The 23,426-nt window shown below is 47.4% G+C and overlaps 1 protein-coding gene across 3 annotated transcripts in view; it reads right to left on the minus strand.

The window, feature by feature from the left end:
• The window catches only part of PLXNA3 (plexin A3), a 114,229-nt gene that overhangs the window by 37,638 nt on the left and 53,165 nt on the right, over positions 1 to 23,426 (minus strand). For all 3 annotated transcript variants that reach the window (XM_073640350.1, XM_073640348.1, XM_073640349.1), the window contains exons 6-8: positions 15,283 to 15,406; positions 15,035 to 15,188; positions 13,755 to 13,854 (exon numbers count right to left, since the gene is read on the minus strand). In XM_073640350.1, coding sequence (XP_073496451.1) covers positions 13,755 to 13,854; positions 15,035 to 15,188; positions 15,283 to 15,406 — 378 coding nt within the window. The remainder of the gene's footprint in view (positions 1 to 13,754; positions 13,855 to 15,034; positions 15,189 to 15,282; positions 15,407 to 23,426) is intronic.

The raw sequence follows: 23,426 nt of genomic DNA on the forward strand, positions 1-23,426 counted from the left end.
AGAATAGACCCCATACACCTCAACATTGAGGGCTCGCTACAACTGAGAAACGACCCCATACACCTCACCATTGATGGCTCGCTACAACTGAGAAAAGATCTCATATATCTCACCATTGAGGGCTCGCTACAACTGAGCATAGACCCCATACAGCTCACCATTGAGGGCTCGCTACAACTGAGAATAGACCTCATACATCTCACCATTGAGGGCTCACTACAACTGAGAATAGACCCCATACACCTCAACATTGAAGGCTCGCTACAACTGAGAAAAGACCCCATACACCTCACCATTGATGGCTCGCTACAACTGAGAAAAGATCTCATATATCTCACCATTGAGGGCTCGCTACAACTGAGCATAGACCCCATACAGCTCACCATTGAGGGCTCGCTACAACTGAGAAAAGATCTCATATCTCACCATTGAGGGCTCGCTACAACTGAGCATAGACCCCATACATCTCACCATCGAGGGCTCGCTACAACTGAGCATAGACCCCATACATCTCACCATTGAGGGCTCGCTACAACTGAGAAAAGATCTCATATATCTCACCATTGAGGGCTCGCTACAACTGAGCATAGACCCCATACATCTCACCATTGAGGGCTCGCTACAACTGAGAAAAGATCTCATATCTCACCATTGAGGGCTCGCTACAACTGAGCATAGACCCCATACATCTCACCATTGAGGGCTCGCTACAATTGAGCGTAGACCCCATACATCTCACCATTGAGGGCTCGCTACAACTGAGAATAGACCTCATACATCTCACCATTGAGGGCTCGCTACAACTGAGCATAGACCTCATACATCTCACCATTGAGGGCTCGCTACAACTGAGCATAGACCCCATACATCTCACCATTGAGGGCTCGCTACAACTGAGCATAGACCCCATACATCTCACCATTGAGGGCTCGCTACAACTGAGAATAGACCTCATACATCTCACCATTGAGGGCTCGCTACAACTGAGAATAGACCCCATACACCTCAACATTGAGGGCTCGCTACAACTGAGAATAGACCCCATACACCTCAACATTGAGGGCTCGCTACAACTGAGAAACGACCCCATACACCTCACCATTGATGGCTCGCTACAACTGAGAAAAGATCTCATATATCTCACCATTGAGGGCTCGCTACAACTGAGCATAGACCCCATACAGCTCACCATTGAGGGCTCGCTACAACTGAGAAAAGATCTCATATCTCACCATTGAGGGCTCGCTACAACTGAGCATAGACCCCATACATCTCACCATCGAGGGCTCGCTACAACTGAGCATAGACCCCATACATCTCACCATTGAGGGCTCGCTACAACTGAGAAAAGATCTCATATATCTCACCATTGAGGGCTCGCTACAACTGAGCATAGACCCCATACATCTCACCATTGAGGGCTCGCTACAACTGAGAAAAGATCTCATATCTCACCATTGAGGGCTCGCTACAACTGAGCATAGACCCCATACATCTCACCATTGAGGGCTCGCTACAATTGAGCGTAGACCCCATACATCTCACCATTGAGGGCTCGCTACAACTGAGAATAGACCTCATACATCTCACCATTGAGGGCTCGCTACAACTGAGCATAGACCTCATACATCTCACCATTGAGGGCTCGCTACAACTGAGCATAGACCCCATACATCTCACCATTGAGGGCTCGCTACAACTGAGCATAGACCCCATACATCTCACCATTGAGGGCTCGCTACAACTGAGAATAGACCTCATACATCTCACCATTGAGGGCTCGCTACAACTGAGAATAGACCTCATACATCTCACCATTGAGGGCTCGCTACAACTGAGCATAGACCCCATACATCTCACCATTGAGGGCTCGCTACAACTGAGAATAGACCTCATACATCTCACCATTGAGGGCTCGCTACAACTGAGCATAGACCCCATACATCTCACCATTGAGGGCTCGCTACAACTGAGCATAGACCCCATACATCTCACCATTGAGGGCTCGCTACAACTGAGAATAGACCTCATACATCTCACCATTGAGGGCACACTACAACTGAGAATAGACCTCATACATCTCACCATTGAGGGCTCGCTACAACTGAGCATAGACCCCATACAGCTCACCATTGAGGGCTCGCTACAACTGAGAATAGACCTCATACATCTCACCATTGAGGGCTCGCTACAACTGAGCATAGACCCCATACATCTCACCATTGAGGGCTCGCTACAACTGAGAATAGACCTCATACATCTCACCATTGAGGGCTCGCTACAACTGAGCATAGACCCCATACATCTCACCATTGAGGGCTCGCTACAACTGAGAATAGACCCCATACAGCTCACCACTGAGGGCTCGCTACAACTGAGAATAGACCTCATACATCTCACCATTGAGGGCTCGCTACAACTGAGAATAGACCTCATACATCTCACCATTGAGGGCTCGCTACAACTGAGAAAAGATCTCATACATCTCACCATTGAGGGCTCGCTACAACTGAGAATAGACCTCATACATCTCACCATTGAGGGCTCGCTACAACTGACAATAGACCCCATACATCTCACCAATGAGGGCTCGCTACAACTGAGAAAAGACCTCATACATCTCACCATTGAGGGCTCGCTACAACTGAGAAAAGACCTCATACATCTCACCATTGAGGGCTCGCTACAACTGAGAAAAGACCTCATGCATCTCACCATTGAGGGCTCGCTACAACTGAGAAAAGACCTCATGCATCTCACCATTGAGGGCTCGCTACAACTGAGAAAAGACCTCATACATCTCACCATTGAGGGCTCGCTACAAATGAGAAAAGACCTCATACACCTCACCATTGAGGGCTCGCTACAACTGAGAAAAGACCTCATACATCTCACCATTGAGGGCTCGCTACAAATGAGAAAAGACCTCATACACCTCACCATTGAGGGCTCGCTACAACTGAGCATAGACCCCATACATCTCACCATTGAGGGCTCGCTACAACTGAGCATAGACCCCATACATCTCACCATTGAGGGCTCGCTACAACTGAGAATAGACCTCATACATCTCACCATTGAGGGCTCGCTACAACTGAGAATAGACCCCATACACCTCAACATTGAGGGCTCGCTACAACTGAGAATAGACCCCATACACCTCAACATTGAGGGCTCGCTACAACTGAGAAACGACCCCATACACCTCACCATTGATGGCTCGCTACAACTGAGAAAAGATCTCATATATCTCACCATTGAGGGCTCGCTACAACTGAGCATAGACCCCATACAGCTCACCATTGAGGGCTCGCTACAACTGAGAAAAGATCTCATATCTCACCATTGAGGGCTCGCTACAACTGAGCATAGACCCCATACATCTCACCATCGAGGGCTCGCTACAACTGAGCATAGACCCCATACATCTCACCATTGAGGGCTCACTACAACTGAGAATAAACCTCATACATCTCACCATTGAGGGCTCGCTACAACTGAGAAAAGATCTCATATCTCACCATTGAGGGCTCGCTACAACTGAGCATAGACACCATACATCTCACCATTGAGGGCTCGCTACAACTGAGAATAGACCCCATACACCTCAACATTGAGGGCTCGCTACAACTGAGAATAGACCCCATACACCTCAACATTGAGGGCTCGCTACAACTGAGAAACGACCCCATACACCTCACCATTGATGGCTCGCTACAACTGAGAAAAGATCTCATATATCTCACCATTGAGGGCTCGCTACAACTGAGCATAGACCCCATACAGCTCACCATTGAGGGCTCGCTACAACTGAGAATAGACCTCATACATCTCACCATTGAGGGCTCACTACAACTGAGAATAGACCCCATACACCTCAACATTGAAGGCTCGCTACAACTGAGAAAAGACCCCATACACCTCACCATTGATGGCTCGCTACAACTGAGAAAAGATCTCATATATCTCACCATTGAGGGCTCGCTACAACTGAGCATAGACCCCATACAGCTCACCATTGAGGGCTCGCTACAACTGAGAAAAGATCTCATATCTCACCATTGAGGGCTCGCTACAACTGAGCATAGACCCCATACATCTCACCATCGAGGGCTCGCTACAACTGAGCATAGACCCCATACATCTCACCATTGAGGGCTCGCTACAACTGAGAAAAGATCTCATATATCTCACCATTGAGGGCTCGCTACAACTGAGCATAGACCCCATACATCTCACCATTGAGGGCTCGCTACAACTGAGAAAAGATCTCATATCTCACCATTGAGGGCTCGCTACAACTGAGCATAGACCCCATACATCTCACCATTGAGGGCTCGCTACAATTGAGCGTAGACCCCATACATCTCACCATTGAGGGCTCGCTACAACTGAGAATAGACCTCATACATCTCACCATTGAGGGCTCGCTACAACTGAGCATAGACCTCATACATCTCACCATTGAGGGCTCGCTACAACTGAGCATAGACCCCATACATCTCACCATTGAGGGCTCGCTACAACTGAGCATAGACCCCATACATCTCACCATTGAGGGCTCGCTACAACTGAGAATAGACCTCATACATCTCACCATTGAGGGCTCGCTACAACTGAGAATAGACCCCATACACCTCAACATTGAGGGCTCGCTACAACTGAGAATAGACCCCATACACCTCAACATTGAGGGCTCGCTACAACTGAGAAACGACCCCATACACCTCACCATTGATGGCTCGCTACAACTGAGAAAAGATCTCATATATCTCACCATTGAGGGCTCGCTACAACTGAGCATAGACCCCATACAGCTCACCATTGAGGGCTCGCTACAACTGAGAAAAGATCTCATATCTCACCATTGAGGGCTCGCTACAACTGAGCATAGACCCCATACATCTCACCATCGAGGGCTCGCTACAACTGAGCATAGACCCCATACATCTCACCATTGAGGGCTCGCTACAACTGAGAAAAGATCTCATATATCTCACCATTGAGGGCTCGCTACAACTGAGCATAGACCCCATACATCTCACCATTGAGGGCTCGCTACAACTGAGAAAAGATCTCATATCTCACCATTGAGGGCTCGCTACAACTGAGCATAGACCCCATACATCTCACCATTGAGGGCTCGCTACAATTGAGCGTAGACCCCATACATCTCACCATTGAGGGCTCGCTACAACTGAGAATAGACCTCATACATCTCACCATTGAGGGCTCGCTACAACTGAGCATAGACCTCATACATCTCACCATTGAGGGCTCGCTACAACTGAGCATAGACCCCATACATCTCACCATTGAGGGCTCGCTACAACTGAGCATAGACCCCATACATCTCACCATTGAGGGCTCGCTACAACTGAGAATAGACCTCATACATCTCACCATTGAGGGCTCGCTACAACTGAGAATAGACCTCATACATCTCACCATTGAGGGCTCGCTACAACTGAGCATAGACCCCATACATCTCACCATTGAGGGCTCGCTACAACTGAGAATAGACCTCATACATCTCACCATTGAGGGCTCGCTACAACTGAGCATAGACCCCATACATCTCACCATTGAGGGCTCGCTACAACTGAGCATAGACCCCATACATCTCACCATTGAGGGCTCGCTACAACTGAGAATAGACCTCATACATCTCACCATTGAGGGCACACTACAACTGAGAATAGACCTCATACATCTCACCATTGAGGGCTCGCTACAACTGAGCATAGACCCCATACAGCTCACCATTGAGGGCTCGCTACAACTGAGAATAGACCTCATACATCTCACCATTGAGGGCTCGCTACAACTGAGCATAGACCCCATACATCTCACCATTGAGGGCTCGCTACAACTGAGAATAGACCTCATACATCTCACCATTGAGGGCTCGCTACAACTGAGCATAGACCCCATACATCTCACCATTGAGGGCTCGCTACAACTGAGAATAGACCCCATACAGCTCACCACTGAGGGCTCGCTACAACTGAGAATAGACCTCATACATCTCACCATTGAGGGCTCGCTACAACTGAGAATAGACCTCATACATCTCACCATTGAGGGCTCGCTACAACTGAGAAAAGATCTCATACATCTCACCATTGAGGGCTCGCTACAACTGAGAATAGACCTCATACATCTCACCATTGAGGGCTCGCTACAACTGACAATAGACCCCATACATCTCACCAATGAGGGCTCGCTACAACTGAGAAAAGACCTCATACATCTCACCATTGAGGGCTCGCTACAACTGAGAAAAGACCTCATACATCTCACCATTGAGGGCTCGCTACAACTGAGAAAAGACCTCATGCATCTCACCATTGAGGGCTCGCTACAACTGAGAAAAGACCTCATGCATCTCACCATTGAGGGCTCGCTACAACTGAGAAAAGACCTCATACATCTCACCATTGAGGGCTCGCTACAAATGAGAAAAGACCTCATACACCTCACCATTGAGGGCTCGCTACAACTGAGAAAAGACCTCATACATCTCACCATTGAGGGCTCGCTACAAATGAGAAAAGACCTCATACACCTCACCATTGAGGGCTCGCTACAACTGAGCATAGACCCCATACATCTCACCATTGAGGGCTCGCTACAACTGAGCATAGACCCCATACATCTCACCATTGAGGGCTCGCTACAACTGAGAATAGACCTCATACATCTCACCATTGAGGGCTCGCTACAACTGAGAATAGACCCCATACACCTCAACATTGAGGGCTCGCTACAACTGAGAATAGACCCCATACACCTCAACATTGAGGGCTCGCTACAACTGAGAAACGACCCCATACACCTCACCATTGATGGCTCGCTACAACTGAGAAAAGATCTCATATATCTCACCATTGAGGGCTCGCTACAACTGAGCATAGACCCCATACAGCTCACCATTGAGGGCTCGCTACAACTGAGAAAAGATCTCATATCTCACCATTGAGGGCTCGCTACAACTGAGCATAGACCCCATACATCTCACCATCGAGGGCTCGCTACAACTGAGCATAGACCCCATACATCTCACCATTGAGGGCTCGCTACAACTGAGAAAAGATCTCATATATCTCACCATTGAGGGCTCGCTACAACTGAGCATAGACCCCATACATCTCACCATTGAGGGCTCGCTACAACTGAGAAAAGATCTCATATCTCACCATTGAGGGCTCGCTACAACTGAGCATAGACCCCATACATCTCACCATTGAGGGCTCGCTACAATTGAGCGTAGACCCCATACATCTCACCATTGAGGGCTCGCTACAACTGAGAATAGACCTCATACATCTCACCATTGAGGGCTCGCTACAACTGAGCATAGACCTCATACATCTCACCATTGAGGGCTCGCTACAACTGAGCATAGACCCCATACATCTCACCATTGAGGGCTCGCTACAACTGAGCATAGACCCCATACATCTCACCATTGAGGGCTCGCTACAACTGAGAATAGACCTCATACATCTCACCATTGAGGGCTCGCTACAACTGAGAATAGACCTCATACATCTCACCATTGAGGGCTCGCTACAACTGAGCATAGACCCCATACATCTCACCATTGAGGGCTCGCTACAACTGAGAATAGACCTCATACATCTCACCATTGAGGGCTCGCTACAACTGAGCATAGACCCCATACATCTCACCATTGAGGGCTCGCTACAACTGAGCATAGACCCCATACATCTCACCATTGAGGGCTCGCTACAACTGAGAATAGACCTCATACATCTCACCATTGAGGGCACACTACAACTGAGAATAGACCTCATACATCTCACCATTGAGGGCTCGCTACAACTGAGCATAGACCCCATACAGCTCACCATTGAGGGCTCGCTACAACTGAGAATAGACCTCATACATCTCACCATTGAGGGCTCGCTACAACTGAGCATAGACCCCATACATCTCACCATTGAGGGCTCGCTACAACTGAGAATAGACCTCATACATCTCACCATTGAGGGCTCGCTACAACTGAGCATAGACCCCATACATCTCACCATTGAGGGCTCGCTACAACTGAGAATAGACCCCATACAGCTCACCACTGAGGGCTCGCTACAACTGAGAATAGACCTCATACATCTCACCATTGAGGGCTCGCTACAACTGAGAATAGACCTCATACATCTCACCATTGAGGGCTCGCTACAACTGAGAAAAGATCTCATACATCTCACCATTGAGGGCTCGCTACAACTGAGAATAGACCTCATACATCTCACCATTGAGGGCTCGCTACAACTGACAATAGACCCCATACATCTCACCAATGAGGGCTCGCTACAACTGAGAAAAGACCTCATACATCTCACCATTGAGGGCTCGCTACAACTGAGAAAAGACCTCATACATCTCACCATTGAGGGCTCGCTACAACTGAGAAAAGACCTCATGCATCTCACCATTGAGGGCTCGCTACAACTGAGAAAAGACCTCATGCATCTCACCATTGAGGGCTCGCTACAACTGAGAAAAGACCTCATACATCTCACCATTGAGGGCTCGCTACAAATGAGAAAAGACCTCATACACCTCACCATTGAGGGCTCGCTACAACTGAGAAAAGACCTCATACATCTCACCATTGAGGGCTCGCTACAACTGAGAAAAGACCTCATACATCTCACCATTGAGGGCTCGCTATAACTGAGAAAAGATCTCATACATCTCACCATTAAGGGCTCGCTACAACTGAGAATATACCTCATACATCTCACCATTGAGGGCTCGCTACAACTGAGAATAGACCCCATACATCTCACCATTGAGGGCTCGCTACAAATGAGAAAAGACCTCATACACCTCACCATTGAGGGCTCGCTACAACTGAGAAAAGACCTCATACACCTCACCATTGAGGGCTCGCTACAACTGAGAAAAGATCTCATACATCTCACCATTGAGGGCTCGCTACAACTGAGCATAGACCCCATACAGCTAACCATTGAGGGCTCGCTACAACTGAGAAAAGACCTCATACATCTCACCATTGAGGGCTCGCTACAACTGAGCATAGACCCCATACACCTCAACATTGAGGGCTCGCTACAACTGAGAAAAGACCCCATACACCTCACCATTGATAGCTCGCTACAACTGAGAATAGACCCCATACACCTCAACATTGAGGGCTCGCTACAACTGAGAATAGACCCCATACACCTCAACATTGAGGGCTCGCTACAACTGAGAAAAGATCTCATATCTCACCATTGAGGGCTCGCTACAACTAAGAATAGACCTCATACATCTCACCATTGAGGGCTCGCTACAACTGAGAAAAGATCTCATATCTCACCATTGAGGGCTCGCTACAACTGAGCATAGACCCCATACATCTCAACATTGAGGGCTCGCTACAACTGAGAATAGACCTCATACATCTCACCATTGAGGGCTCACTACAACTGAGAATAAACCTCATACATCTCACCATTGAGGGCTCGCTACAACTGAGAAAAGATCTCATATCTCACCATTGAGGGCTCGCTACAACTGAGCATAGACACCATACATCTCACCATTGAGGGCTCGCTACAACTGAGAATAGACCCCATACACCTCAACATTGAGGGCTCGCTACAACTGAGAATAGACCCCATACACCTCAACATTGAGGGCTCGCTACAACTGAGAAACGACCCCATACACCTCACCATTGATGGCTCGCTACAACTGAGAAAAGATCTCATATATCTCACCATTGAGGGCTCGCTACAACTGAGCATAGACCCCATACAGCTCACCATTGAGGGCTCGCTACAACTGAGAATAGACCTCATACATCTCACCATTGAGGGCTCACTACAACTGAGAATAGACCCCATACACCTCAACATTGAAGGCTCGCTACAACTGAGAAAAGACCCCATACACCTCACCATTGATGGCTCGCTACAACTGAGAAAAGATCTCATATATCTCACCATTGAGGGCTCGCTACAACTGAGCATAGACCCCATACAGCTCACCATTGAGGGCTCGCTACAACTGAGAAAAGATCTCATATATCTCACCATTGAGGGCTCGCTACAACTGAGCATAGACCCCATACATCTCACCATCGAGGGCTCGCTACAACTGAGCATAGACCCCATACATCTCACCATTGAGGGCTCGCTACAACTGAGAAAAGATCTCATATATCTCACCATTGAGGGCTCGCTACAACTGAGCATAGACCCCATACATCTCACCATTGAGGGCTCGCTACAACTGAGAAAAGATCTCATATCTCACCATTGAGGGCTCGCTACAACTGAGCATAGACCCCATACATCTCACCATTGAGGGCTCGCTACAATTGAGCGTAGACCCCATACATCTCACCATTGAGGGCTCGCTACAACTGAGAAAAGACCTCATACATCTCACCATTGAGGGCTCGCTACAACTGAGCATAGACCCCATACATCTCACCATTGAGGGCTCGCTACAACTGAGCATAGACCCCATACATCTCACCATTGAGGGCTCGCTACAACTGAGAATAGACCTCATACATCTCACCATTGAGGGCTCACTACAACTGAGAATAGACCTCATACATCTCACCATTGAGGGCTCGCTACAACTGAGCATAGACCCCATACAGCTCACCATTGAGGGCTCGCTACAACTGAGAATAGACCTCATACATCTCACCATTGAGGGCTCGCTACAACTGAGCATAGACCCCATACATCTCACCATTGAGGGCTCGCTACAACTGAGAATAGACCTCATACATCTCACCATTGAGGGCTCGCTACAACTGAGCATAGACCCCATACATCTCACCATTGAGGGCTCGCTACAACTGAGAATAGACCCCATACAGCTCACCACTGAGGGCTCGCTACAACTGAGAATAGACCTCATACATCTCACCATTGAGGGCTCGCTACAACTGAGAATAGACCTCATACATCTCACCATTGAGGGCTCGCTACAACTGAGAAAAGATCTCATACATCTCACCATTGAGGGCTCGCTACAACTGAGAATAGACCTCATACATCTCACCATTGAGGGCTCGCTACAACTGACAATAGACCCCATACATCTCACCAATGAGGGCTCGCTACAACTGAGAAAAGACCTCATACATCTCACCATTGAGGGCTCGCTACAACTGAGAAAAGACCTCATGCATCTCACCATTGAGGGCTCGCTACAACTGAGAAAAGACCTCATGCATCTCACCATTGAGGACTCGCTACAACTGAGAAAAGACCTCATACATCTCACCATTGAGGGCTCGCTACAAATGAGAAAAGACCTCATACACCTCACCATTGAGGGCTCGCTACAACTGAGAAAAGACCTCATACATCTCACCATTGAGGGCTCGCTACAACTGAGAAAAGACCTCATACATCTCACCATTGATGGCACGCTATAACTGAGAAAAGATCTCATACATCTCACCATTAAGGGCTCGCTACAACTGAGAATATACCTCATACATCTCACCATTGAGGGCTCGCTACAACTGACAATAGACCCCATACATCTCACCATTGAGGGCTCGCTACAAATGAGAAAAGACCTCATACACCTCACCATTGAGGGCTCGCTACAACTGAGAAAAGACCTCATACACCTCACCATTGAGGGCTCGCTACAACTGAGAAAAGACCTCATACATCTCACCATTGAGGGCTCGCTACAACTGAGAAAAGACCTCATACACCTCACCATTGAGGGCTCGCTACAACTGAGAAAAGATCTCATACATCTCACCATTGAGGGCTCGCTACAACTGAGCATAGACCCCATACAGCTAACCATTGAGGGCTCGCTACAACTGCGCATAGACCCCATACATCTCACCATTGAGGGCTCGCTACAACTGAGAAAAGACCTCATACATCTCACCATTGAGGGCTCGCTACAACTGAGCATAGACCCCATACATCTCACCATTGAGGGCTCGCTACAACTGAGAAAAGACCTCATGCATCTCACCATTGAGGGCTCGCTACAACTGAGAAAAGACCTCATGCATCTCACCATTGAGGGCTCGCTACAACTGAGAAAAGACCTCATACATCTCACCATTGAGGGCTCGCTACAAATGAGAAAAGACCTCATACACCTCACCATTGAGGGCTCGCTACAACTGAGAAAAGACCTCATACATCTCACCATTGAGGGCTCGCTACAACTGAGAAAAGACCTCATACATCTCACCATTGAGGGCTCGCTATAACTGAGAAAAGACCTCATACACCTCACCATTGAGGGCTCGCTACAACTGAGAAAAGATCTCATACATCTCACCATTGAGGGCTCGCTACAACTAAGCATAGACCCCATACAGCTCACCATTGAGGGCTCGCTACAACTGACAATAGACCTCATACACCTCACCATTGAGGGCTCGCTACAACTGAGAAAAGACCTCATACATCTCACCATTGAGGGCTTGCTACAACTCAGAATAGACCTCATACATCTCACCATTGAGGGCTCGCTACAACTGACAATAGACCCCATACATCTCACCATTGAGGGCTCGCTACAACTGAGAAAAGACCTCATACATCTCACCATTGAGGGCTCGCTACAACTGAGCATAGACCCCATACATCTCACCATTGAGGGCTCGCTACAACTGAGCATAGACCCCATACATCTCACCATTGAGGGCTCGCTACAACTGAGCATAGACCCCATACAGCTCACCATTGAGGGCTCGCTACAACTGACAATAGACCTCATACACCTCACCATTGAGGGCTCGCTACAACTGAGAAAAGACCTCATACATCTCACCATTGAGGGCTCGCTACAACTGAGAAAAGACCTCATACATCTCACTATTGAGGGCTCGCTACAACTGAGAAAAGACCTCATACATCTCACCATTGAGGGCTCGCTACAAATGAGAAAAGACCTCATACATCTCACCATTGAGGGCTCGCTACAACTGAGAAAAGACCTCATACATCTCACCATTGAGGGCTCGCTACAACTGAGAAAAGACCTCATACATCTCACCATTGAGGGCTCGCTACAACTGAGAAAAGACCTCATACATCTCACCATTGAGGGCTCGCTACAAATGAGAAAAAACCTCATACATCTCACCATTGAGGGCTCGCTACAACTGAGAAAAGATCTCATACATCTCACCACTGAGGGCTCGCTACAACTGAGAAAAGACCTCATACACCTCACCATTGAGGGCTCGCTACAACTGAGAAAAGACCTCATACACCTCACCATTGAGGGCTCGCTACAACTGAGAATAGACCCCATACACCTCACCATTGAGGGCTCGCTACAACTGAGAATAGACCCCATACAACTCACCATTGAGGGCTCGCTACAACTGAGAATAGACCTCATACATCTCACCATTGAGGGCTCGCTACAACTGAGAAAAGACCTCATACATCTCACCATTGAGGGCTCGCTACAAATGAGAAAAAACCTCATACACCTCACCATTGAGGGCTCGCTACAACTGAGAATAGACCCCATACACCTCACCATTGAGGGCTCGCTACAACTGAGAATAGACCCCATACAACTCACCATTGAGGGCTCGCTACAACTGAGAATAGGCCTTGTATGGACTGGGCTCAAAGAGATCACACTCTCAGATGTGGGAAATTTTAGGTTTGTTGGGGAGTTCTCAAGGCTTGATGCAAATATGAATATTTCTGATAGTTGACAGCAAGCAGATGTAGTGGAAAAAAACAACTTACGACTGGAGGACGCTGCAATTGTAGAACACGAAGTCGGTGCTGGCGAACCTCAGGTGGGTCTCCTTAGACTTTAGATGGAGCTGGACGGTATGCAGCGCTCCTGCAAAATATAGAAATAATTAGTATTAAGGACAACAGGGGTTAATTAAAGGAAACTCCTGACAAGAAAAAGTGCAGGAGCGGAGCACTAATGTGTTAGGGAGCGCCGCTGCATTCAGAATTTAAAGGGACACTCTGAGCACCACAGATACAGATGCCCTGAGCAGAAGCCGGGCCTCCCGTGTACTGCACCAATGCAATGTTTTGTTTGGAGTGTTCCTTTAAATTCTGTGTACAAAGCTATAAATATGACGGATGGCATCAGGATTGGTCAGCAAGTGAAAGACCCGGCGGGGTGAGTGAGGACAGACGGAGCGGGCACAGCGGCTTCACTGACGGAGGAAGAGACGAAGTGTGAGGTTAATCCGGGTGTAGCGCAGTTTAGTACAGGATGACAGCGGAGTGACTGCAGAATGCGGAGCTGGGATGTACGAGCGCACTATGATTCAGCACGGCACGTCTGTGCAGGCAGTGAAGTCACCCGGATGTGTAATGGAGGCTAATTTACTTATTACGATGGGCGTCTGGATTTATGCAAATAAACTTAAAAGGGGATTGCACTTTTTTTTAGGAAAAAATGTGTCTGCTTTCTTCACAAAACAGCGCCACACCTGTCCAGAGGCTGTGTCTGGTACTGCAGCTCGACATCATTCACCTCAATAGAGATGAGCTGCAGTATCAGACACAACCTATGGACAGGAGGGCGCTGTTTATGGAAGACAGAAGCCGCCAGAGAAGCCTGTTAATCACTGCAGAAAAGCTCTGCAACTTTCTAAAATACTTTATGTTTCATTTTCAAGATATCTGCTGAGTGTTAGCCTCAAATCCCAGATTGGGGATGGTGGTTGGGCCGGAGCTCGGGGGTAGGTGGAGGTCCCAGCCAAGCTCAAGGTGGATGGGTGTACGAGCTGAGCTCGGGGAGGGTGTGTAGGGGTATGAGACGAGCTAAGGATGGATGGATGAGCCGAGCTCGGGGTTGGTGGGTGTCCAAGAATCACAAAGTATAGTAGAAAATTGCAGAACTTCCCGTCCTATAATCATTAAAACCCAAACCTGCCGAACTTTAGGTGGCAGGCCGCTATGTCGACAAACTGGGCAGTTTTTGTCTTACAGGTAATTCTTATAGAGCGGCAAGCACATGCCGCCATCACCACCCTTCAGCAGTGGTATCACCATCTCACCTCTCCCTCCGGTAATCCCAGGAATGTCCCGCAGTGAAGGCGATGAGCACTGAATCGTCCCATCTTGCAGCACGGCCTCACTCTCCGCCAAATCCCCGAATGTACAGGTCACCCCCGCTGACAGATCGGGGGCATTCTGGACAGACAGATTCAGCTGTAAAGAGAAAGACAGGATATCCGTAATGTAAGTACCGACAGTCCTATGTAACCACAGACAACAAAGTCCAGCCAGGGGGCGCGCATCTTACCAGCAGCTCGGGGACACTGACGGAGGCGTTATTGGGCGTCACTTCCAGGCGGACACATTGACTCAGGTCACTGGTAAACCGGTGCGGCTCGGTCGCTCGCTCACATTCGCTCTCTCGGCAGCACCTGTGTGCGAAAAGTCAATATCAGTGACCAGAACCGATACATCAGGCGGCAGACAACGGTAAATCACAGGTGTCACCTGTGTAGGATCTACAGGTACGGATCGCTGTAGCAAAACCTTGGGGTGTATTTAGCAATGTGCCAAATCCACTGACAGCAAGCAGAGATCTTGAAGATGGAGGCCCAGAAACACATGTAATATAATAGTTTAATGGCTGGGACATGTGTTTTGTACACAGCTGTGAATCGGGTCGGACCCTCCGCGTGGATGTGTGATCGCCAGGTGTAAATACCGTCCGCTACTCGCCAGATGTGTTCTTGCTGTGTGCAGCAAATGCACCGGAGCGAAGAGACACCCGTCACGTATAAACACACCTGTATTCACACCTATACGTGACACCGCCGCGCGCCATCCAAGCAGAATTCACACCTTCACGTAACACATCCACGCCGAGGTACGAAAACTAATTATATCTTCATATAAAACACACGACCAGGAAAATGTATAAGTGAGTGAACCGCTCCATTACACAGGATAAAACGCTCAGCCACCAGCAGAATAGTGAGTGCAGCTCTGGAGTATAATACAGGATAAGTAATGTAATGTATGTACACAGTGACTGCACCAGAAGAATAGTGAGTGCAGCTCTGGAGTATAATACAGGAGGTAACTCAGAATCAGTACAGGATCAGTAATGTAATGTATGTACACAGTGACTGCACCAGCAGAATAGTGAGTGCAGCTCTGGAGTATAATACAGGATGTAACTCAGGATCAGTAATGTAATGTATGTACACAGTGACTGCACCAGCAGAATAGTGAGTGCAGCTCTGGAGTATAATACAGGATGTAACTCAGGATCAGTACAGGATCAGTAATGTAATGTATGTACAGAGTGACTGCACCAGCAGAATAGTGAGTGCAGCTCTGGAGTATAATACAGGAGGTAACTCAGGATCAGTAATGTAATGTATGTACACAGTGACTGCATCAGCAGAACAGTGAGTGCAGCTCTGGAGTATAATACAGGATGTAACTCAGGATCAGTACAGGATCAGTAATGTAATGTATGTACACGGTGACTGCACCAGCAGAATAGTGAGTGCTGCTCTGGAGTATAATACAGGATGTAACTCAGGATCAGTACAGGGTCAGTAATGTATGTACACAGTGACTCCACCAGCAGAATAGTGAGTGCAGCTCTGGGGTATAATACAGGATGTAACTCAGGATCAGTAATGTAATGTATGTACACAGTGACTCCGCCAGCAGAATAGTGAGTGCAGCTCTGGAGGATAAGTAATGTAATGGTGGTATTGATGGGTTATTACTATTCGCTGTTCTGTAAAGTGTTAATGAGCGCTGCTCTGTGCAGTACACGTTTCTCGGCTGCGGGTGCTTTGTAGCTTTCTGGGAGCTGCTATAATCACGTGTGAGCATTTCTCTTATAATCAGCGCTTCCCTGATACTGATGTGACTGTTTCGGTTGGAGCCTCGGGCAACACAACGGTTAGGAACAATCCTCAGAGACACCTGAGCAGACAAGGCTCCATTGTAAACTCTGTTCTCAGCAGCCGCATCTCCCCTCCCCCACTGTAAAACTCCTCTAATCCAACATCTGATCGTCCAGAAATGCTCATTGTGAAAGCAGAATAGTGAGAAATTATAAAAATTGCCAAATTCTGTCCCATAATTAAAAAGATTTTTAACTATTTAATTGCCACAAACAATAGAAATCGCTGCTTAGAAACATTCCTTCCATATAATTTGGCCCCTACATCTGACGGTGCAAATAATCAAATGAATGGCTTTTTGTCATCCTGAATTTTTGCAGAGTCCTCCCCGAATCCCCTGTGCATAGACCAGGCAATTAAACTTCACTCTGGCACAGTAAAAGAAAAGGGCAAAGTCATAGCAGGCGGCAGCGCACAGAGCATCGGGAACAGCGGGCCGCCATGTGTGCATAATACGCCAGATCTCCGTCCATGGGGGGCCCCAATGTTCACCCCTCATTGTGCTCAGTGCCAGTGACCGGAAGAGCTCAGCACTTTATTAGCACAAGGCATCCTACATATTCTAATAGGATCACAGTGAACGACCCCTGGATCGGGCGGATTGAATGATCTCCCACATAGCCCCATTGTCCGCAGCCATTTCCTGCTCCTGGAGGAAGAATAGCTGTAGAGAGCCATAGTCATACATTACAGGCGGACTGTGCCGGGGTCACAGACGGTCTATGCATCTGCTTTAATCACCATCCTAAAGGAGGGGGGAGAAGAGGGCAAGAAGGCCAAAGTGCTGACAGGGAGGAGAGAAGGAGGGTGGTGACAGGAGGGGTTGTCTGGTGGGCAGCCTTGCCTGGGTGTGTAAGGATGGAGCCGGAGATTTACTGTCATATTAACAGCCTGGCCGTTTAATACAAGAGATGAGGACACAATATAATTATCAGGAGAGGCAGGCCGGCCATTAAGAGATGTGACCTCCGGAGCGGGATGCTCTCCATCTTACTATGAATTATGCTGTAAGAGGGGCGCGGGATGAGAACGGACAATCCGCCGGCTCCACCATCACTCTTCACGCCAAAGATTGGGGAAATCATAAGCTTAGCGGTGGGAACATCAAAGGCTAGAAGACACTGGTGGCTGGCGTTCCTACCAGGCGGCTCGTGTAGGGCGGGGGTAACCGCTGTCCACCATCCCGCTGATTAACCCCTTTTTATGTTTTTGCACTTTCGTTTTTCCTCCCTTCAGCTATACATTTTTAATATTTCTGGCAACATTACTGTAAGAGGGCTTGTTTTTTTTATATATCAATTTGCGATACGTACATCGCTTTTTATTGCATTTTTGTGGGTAACGCATGGCAGCTCTATTTTTAGTGCCCATAGGGAACTTGAACCTGCAACTGATTGATCACTTTACTATATATTGCAGTACTTCAGTGTTGGAGTATATAGTGATAATCATAGTCTGTGTGATCGCATCGCGTGAAGGAGGGGAAAGGTGATGGCACGTGGACAGACAGCACACTGGGTCTGCCCTACTTAAATGCCATCATCAGGGATTGATATCGGCATTTACGTAGTTAAACATGAGCGATTGGAGCTGGCTCTGGTCGCTGTTGATAGAGGAAGATGCTCGCTGCATAACACAGCCAGCACCTACCATGTGTGGAGAGGGCTAAGTTCCTACATTCATCCACACCCAACACAAGACGTAATACTACATCCTATCTTGGGAGGACGTTAAGCGGGGTATTACCCATCTAAAAGTTCTGACCTCTGGGGCCTGCACTGATCTTGAGAATTAAGGGGAAACAGGTGTGGTAAAGCGCAAAATCCTTTGTAATCATTACCCTATACAGCCTCCGCCATCCAGGTGTGGAGGACCAGCAGGGAACTCCATTCACGTAAATGGGGCTGTGCTACAGTTCAGGAAACACTAGTGCTGCAGCCCCTTCATTCTCAGAATTAAGGGGGTCTCAAAGTCCAATTATAGCGGTGAAATATTGCTATATGATAGCACTTTATAATCAGAGTGGGTCTGACTTTCGGGACCCTTACCAATCCCGAGAAAGATCAGACTGCTGGGCAAGCAGCTATGGAGGGGAGTAAGAAGGGGACGGAGACCTACATCAGTAATGTGTCCCCTACATTCGCAGGATCTCAAATCATAAAGTGATGAGCCCACTGACGAGAATGCACTTTTAAGATATAGACATATCCCTTTAAACACAAAGAATAACTGGAATAGACTAGGCGTGAAAATACACCAGGTCATGTGATGGTCACATAGCTGACGGGCTCATTACATTACATTACAGTCATCAAGAGTTCACAGCGGGGACGGATTCTAATCCTCTGGAAGGAAACTAGGAAGATTCTTATTCCTTGACAACAAGCAGAGATCTTAGAAAAACACCTGTGATCTCTGTGCTAAATGCCATATAATGAGCTAGGCTGCAAATGGGTGACATCATAGGATATATATCAAAGATATATAATCTAAAGAGAATGCAGCGTATACTTTATTTGCATCCAGAGCAGCATTCTGAACTCTGCTGGCTTTTCTATACTGGAGAGAAAAAGCCAGTTAGATCCATACATGTCTGTGGGGTGTGCACAAAAGAACAACAGCATTGTGATTGCAGCTCTGGAACATAAAGCATTCTGAAATCACAACCATAAATCAAAGGATTTCCAAGCTGTAAAATGTTGTGTAAAATGGAGGGGGCCATCCCATATTTTGGATATTTCTCAGTCAACACTCTCACAAACACTTGGCAAAACTGCGGGGTCTGACGTTGCCCAGATAACAGGCGTTCAGGGTGGATTTCCACATATTTCCGCGATGGTCGGGTGACGGCAGGAGAAGCTGGAATTTATAAACTGCCGACAGCTGGAGCGTTAAGTACAGCAAGCGTACGACTAGAAACACCTGTTATATGGCTGAAAAGGGGGCGCTGTGACTGACCGGCTACCTCAGAATATAGCCATTGGTCACCATTGCTTAGATGTGAGGAGACAAATGGCTGCCAATCAGTGGTCATATAAAAAAACAGTAAATTACGGCCTACACAGTCTCATATCATCCTAAGGCGCCTTTTACTCTAATATTTCCTCTGCCATATTCCTATCTGCCCTGCTGCCAGAACAGGTGGCATCTGTGGCCATTATTGTGCTTGTAAGGAGATGCTAGGCCTCAAAATATCAATGGTTACTAGGGAGACATGTTCATAGCAACCAATCTTTTCTAAATGACACAGGTCCTCCGCTCAAGTGAAAATTGTCACAGCCTTCTAGAATCTGTTATGGTCATATATGTATTAAAGGGCATGAAGGTAGAAATCCTAATGGGAGATGAAGCGGGGATGTGTTCTCATTGAGAAGATGGAGGAAGCTGGTACCAGATACATCTGGCAGTGGCTTATGTCTCCATGAAGACCAAAGGACTGAGAGTGAAAATTCACAACATCGGATCCTTCCTTCGAATTTGGGAAAAGTTGAACCAAAACTGTGGCCGCCATTATTTTCAGACATTATATATATACACACACATTAATATATATCTATATATATATCTATATCTATATACACACACACACTGTATATTAGTGTATATATATCGGTCGGATGACCATGCTAATAGCCGCCCATGTATTAGGGGCTTCAGATGGCAGGTTGAGAACGACATGACCATAAAGGTGATTGATCTTTGGCGAGATCGGGGATCTGATCTGGGATTCCTTTGATGGGATGCAGATTTGTCATATCACATTTCTGATTATCAGCTATCACACATGTCAAGATGGTTGACACAAACTAAGCTGAGTTGCCCGCTTCCTGCAGAATATAATGAGGTCGATGGCACACGTGCAGCATATGAAGAGTTAATGGCAGACTGTTTGAAGATGAGAGTACTACTGAGACATGGCACTCAGGAGGAGGGCTCATTAGTGCCGGAGCAAGCAGTCAGCCAGAGATTTGACATTTCGGGGGGGGGGGGGGAAAGAAAAAAAAAAAACAAAAACAACGAAAGATGTCGAAAAAAAAAATGTGCCCGGCAGCGCCAAGCTGGAGGTTCAGAGGCTGTCACAGCGCACACAACGCACATCCACCACCGGGAGGGGGTGACAGGGACATCATCACTTGTGATTGCACAATCAGTTGTGTCGCACACACACAGGAACCTGTCAAGAGGACGGGAAGAATGGCGCTGATGACAGAGGGCACACGGCGTGGCTGGCGAAGGCATCTTGTAACATTGATGGAAGTGGAGAGAGAGATAAGGAAAAAGGCAGGAAAAAGCTGTGGGTTCCTAATCACGGAGGAGATGATGGGAGTATTGAAGAGACAAGAAGAGAATGGTCAGTATGGAGTGAAATTGAAAAAAAAAATCTCAAAAAGTAAAAAAAAAACAAAAAAACAACGGTGGTTCTGGTTCTAGGAAAGTTGGGTGACAATCAACATTGTAACATTGTAGGGTTTTGCCATGCAACTTTCCAAGAACTGCCATGCTATTCGACAATATGGGAGGTAACAGTGAAAAGGAAAATACGTTGACTTGGTGTGAACTGGCGGGAAGGTGAGCGCCCAATACTCAGTATAAAAAGCTTTTATTCAGACTACGGTGTTATGGAGCCGAGCTGGCCCCTTCCTCGGGTACATAATGACAGGATATTGGTCATGACCTTTTATAGGGGTCATCGATAACGTAATGAATGGATTTCACAATAAGAATTACACATACAACATCTAAAAAAGACACCATATTTTGTCTATAATATACAACCCTTTTTATATCCACATGATAAGAATTTCTAATATATTATTTATATAACAAAATATAATGAAAAAACCTCAGACACGATCCATTAAAAAATGATTAGTCAAGTTAAACTGTGCGATGGACATCTATCGCCTGCTGATGGTTAAATGCATTTATAAAGAACGCACAATTCATGTCCTAATTCTACTGAACGAGTGTATACAATATGGGAGGTGACACCCGATAATGTCACCATTGTCCGCCATGGGAGTAGTCAGCCGGCCCTGTAATAGCAAAGTTCTACATTTTTCTTGCAAATGTAATTTTTGATTCCTTTTTGCTGCGTGCAACTTGCACAATGCACTATACAGAATACAGCGGGAGTGGGCAGAGACCCCCTGAAATCTATGCAGGCCTCCAGGTCCCCCTCACAATGGCCGCATTGTAATATTGGGTTCTTAGCCTTTTTAGCCTTACACAGAATTTTTATGAGGGACTGTAATATAAGGGTGGCCAAGGGCTGGACCCCATAAAGCAGGCGGATTCGGTCAGCAGCAGAAGGTGAAGCGGGAGGACGAGCGGTGACGATGGCCTCCAGGGACAGCTGTGTGTGCAGACCCTCCCCGGTCACATACTGAGCACATCCAGCTTCTCCAAACAGGATTTGTGCCCCTCCTAATAGGATTAGAAGTGTGGAGCTGGCTGATAATCCAGACCCTCTTCACAGCACCACATCTGAGGGATGGAAACGTGAAGGGGGGGAATAAAGAGACAGATCAACAGTCTCAGAGAGACCGGAACTACGAGACTGTCAGAAGAAGCCACCAAACCATACCGAGTCTATGTGCCTCTCTGTAGCCCCCCATTATATGTAGTATAATCATTTCTAGTGCGGGAGAGGCCCGTCAGAGACATCCAAACAGTCTCATTACTCCAAATGGTGCTTTTAGACAGTTCGCGTAGATGAGAGGGATTCTTAGTGGTCATACAACTGCCCCCACCTAGGAATAGAATTTTGGCCTGTAGAAAATACGTCCTTCCCTAATTTACCCCATATTCCGACATAAGTGGCACAAAACAACCAGTTTTAGGGAAAAAAAGGGGACATTTTTTGGGTAAGCTGGTTATCTAGCGCAGCTCAGAACAACTCAAACCAACAGAAAAGGTACGGAAGGAGGTCTGTGTGACGGGTGGATTTTTCAGTTTCCATTCACTGTCAGCAAGCAGAGCTCCGGAAACAAGGTAAGGAATAGAGATGCAAAGGAAATGAGAAAGATGCAGATGTTCACAATATACAGAAAATCAGCGTCTTCTGCAGTGGAGCTCGCAGATGTGGTGAACCGGTCCCAAGGGGCGAAGCTTGTACCGACCCTACAAAAGTAAAACATTCTGGAGCATTAAATCTGCCGTCCCTGGGAGACAGCCGCCCGAGCCATTTCCCCGAGACCTTGCGCACTTCGCCAGCTGTCCCCCCTTTTTAAAAGCATTCTTTGAAAATCAGACTTGGCCCAGAGCAGACAGCCCGAGTGTCTCATAAAAAGACATCAAACAGCGGTCTCTTCCCACCTCTCCGAGAACGAGAAGCCAGCGTGGCATTGACAAGCTCTTGATGGAACGTCGCAGCCCGGCCTGGCACAGAGAGCAGGTGTAATGACCCCGCCAGGCCCTTGTACTTGTTTATGCCACTACAAGAATCCCTGGCATCGCCCAGGGCAGATGTGGGAACTGGGGCCAAGTATATAACGGGCAGGGGGTG

This window comes from Phyllobates terribilis, unplaced genomic scaffold (genome assembly GCF_046119375.1).
Source record: "Phyllobates terribilis strain yellow unplaced genomic scaffold, ASM4611937v1 Scaffold_7__3_contigs__length_470593459, whole genome shotgun sequence".
In the NCBI taxonomy this organism is placed as follows: Eukaryota; Metazoa; Chordata; class Amphibia; order Anura; family Dendrobatidae; genus Phyllobates; species Phyllobates terribilis.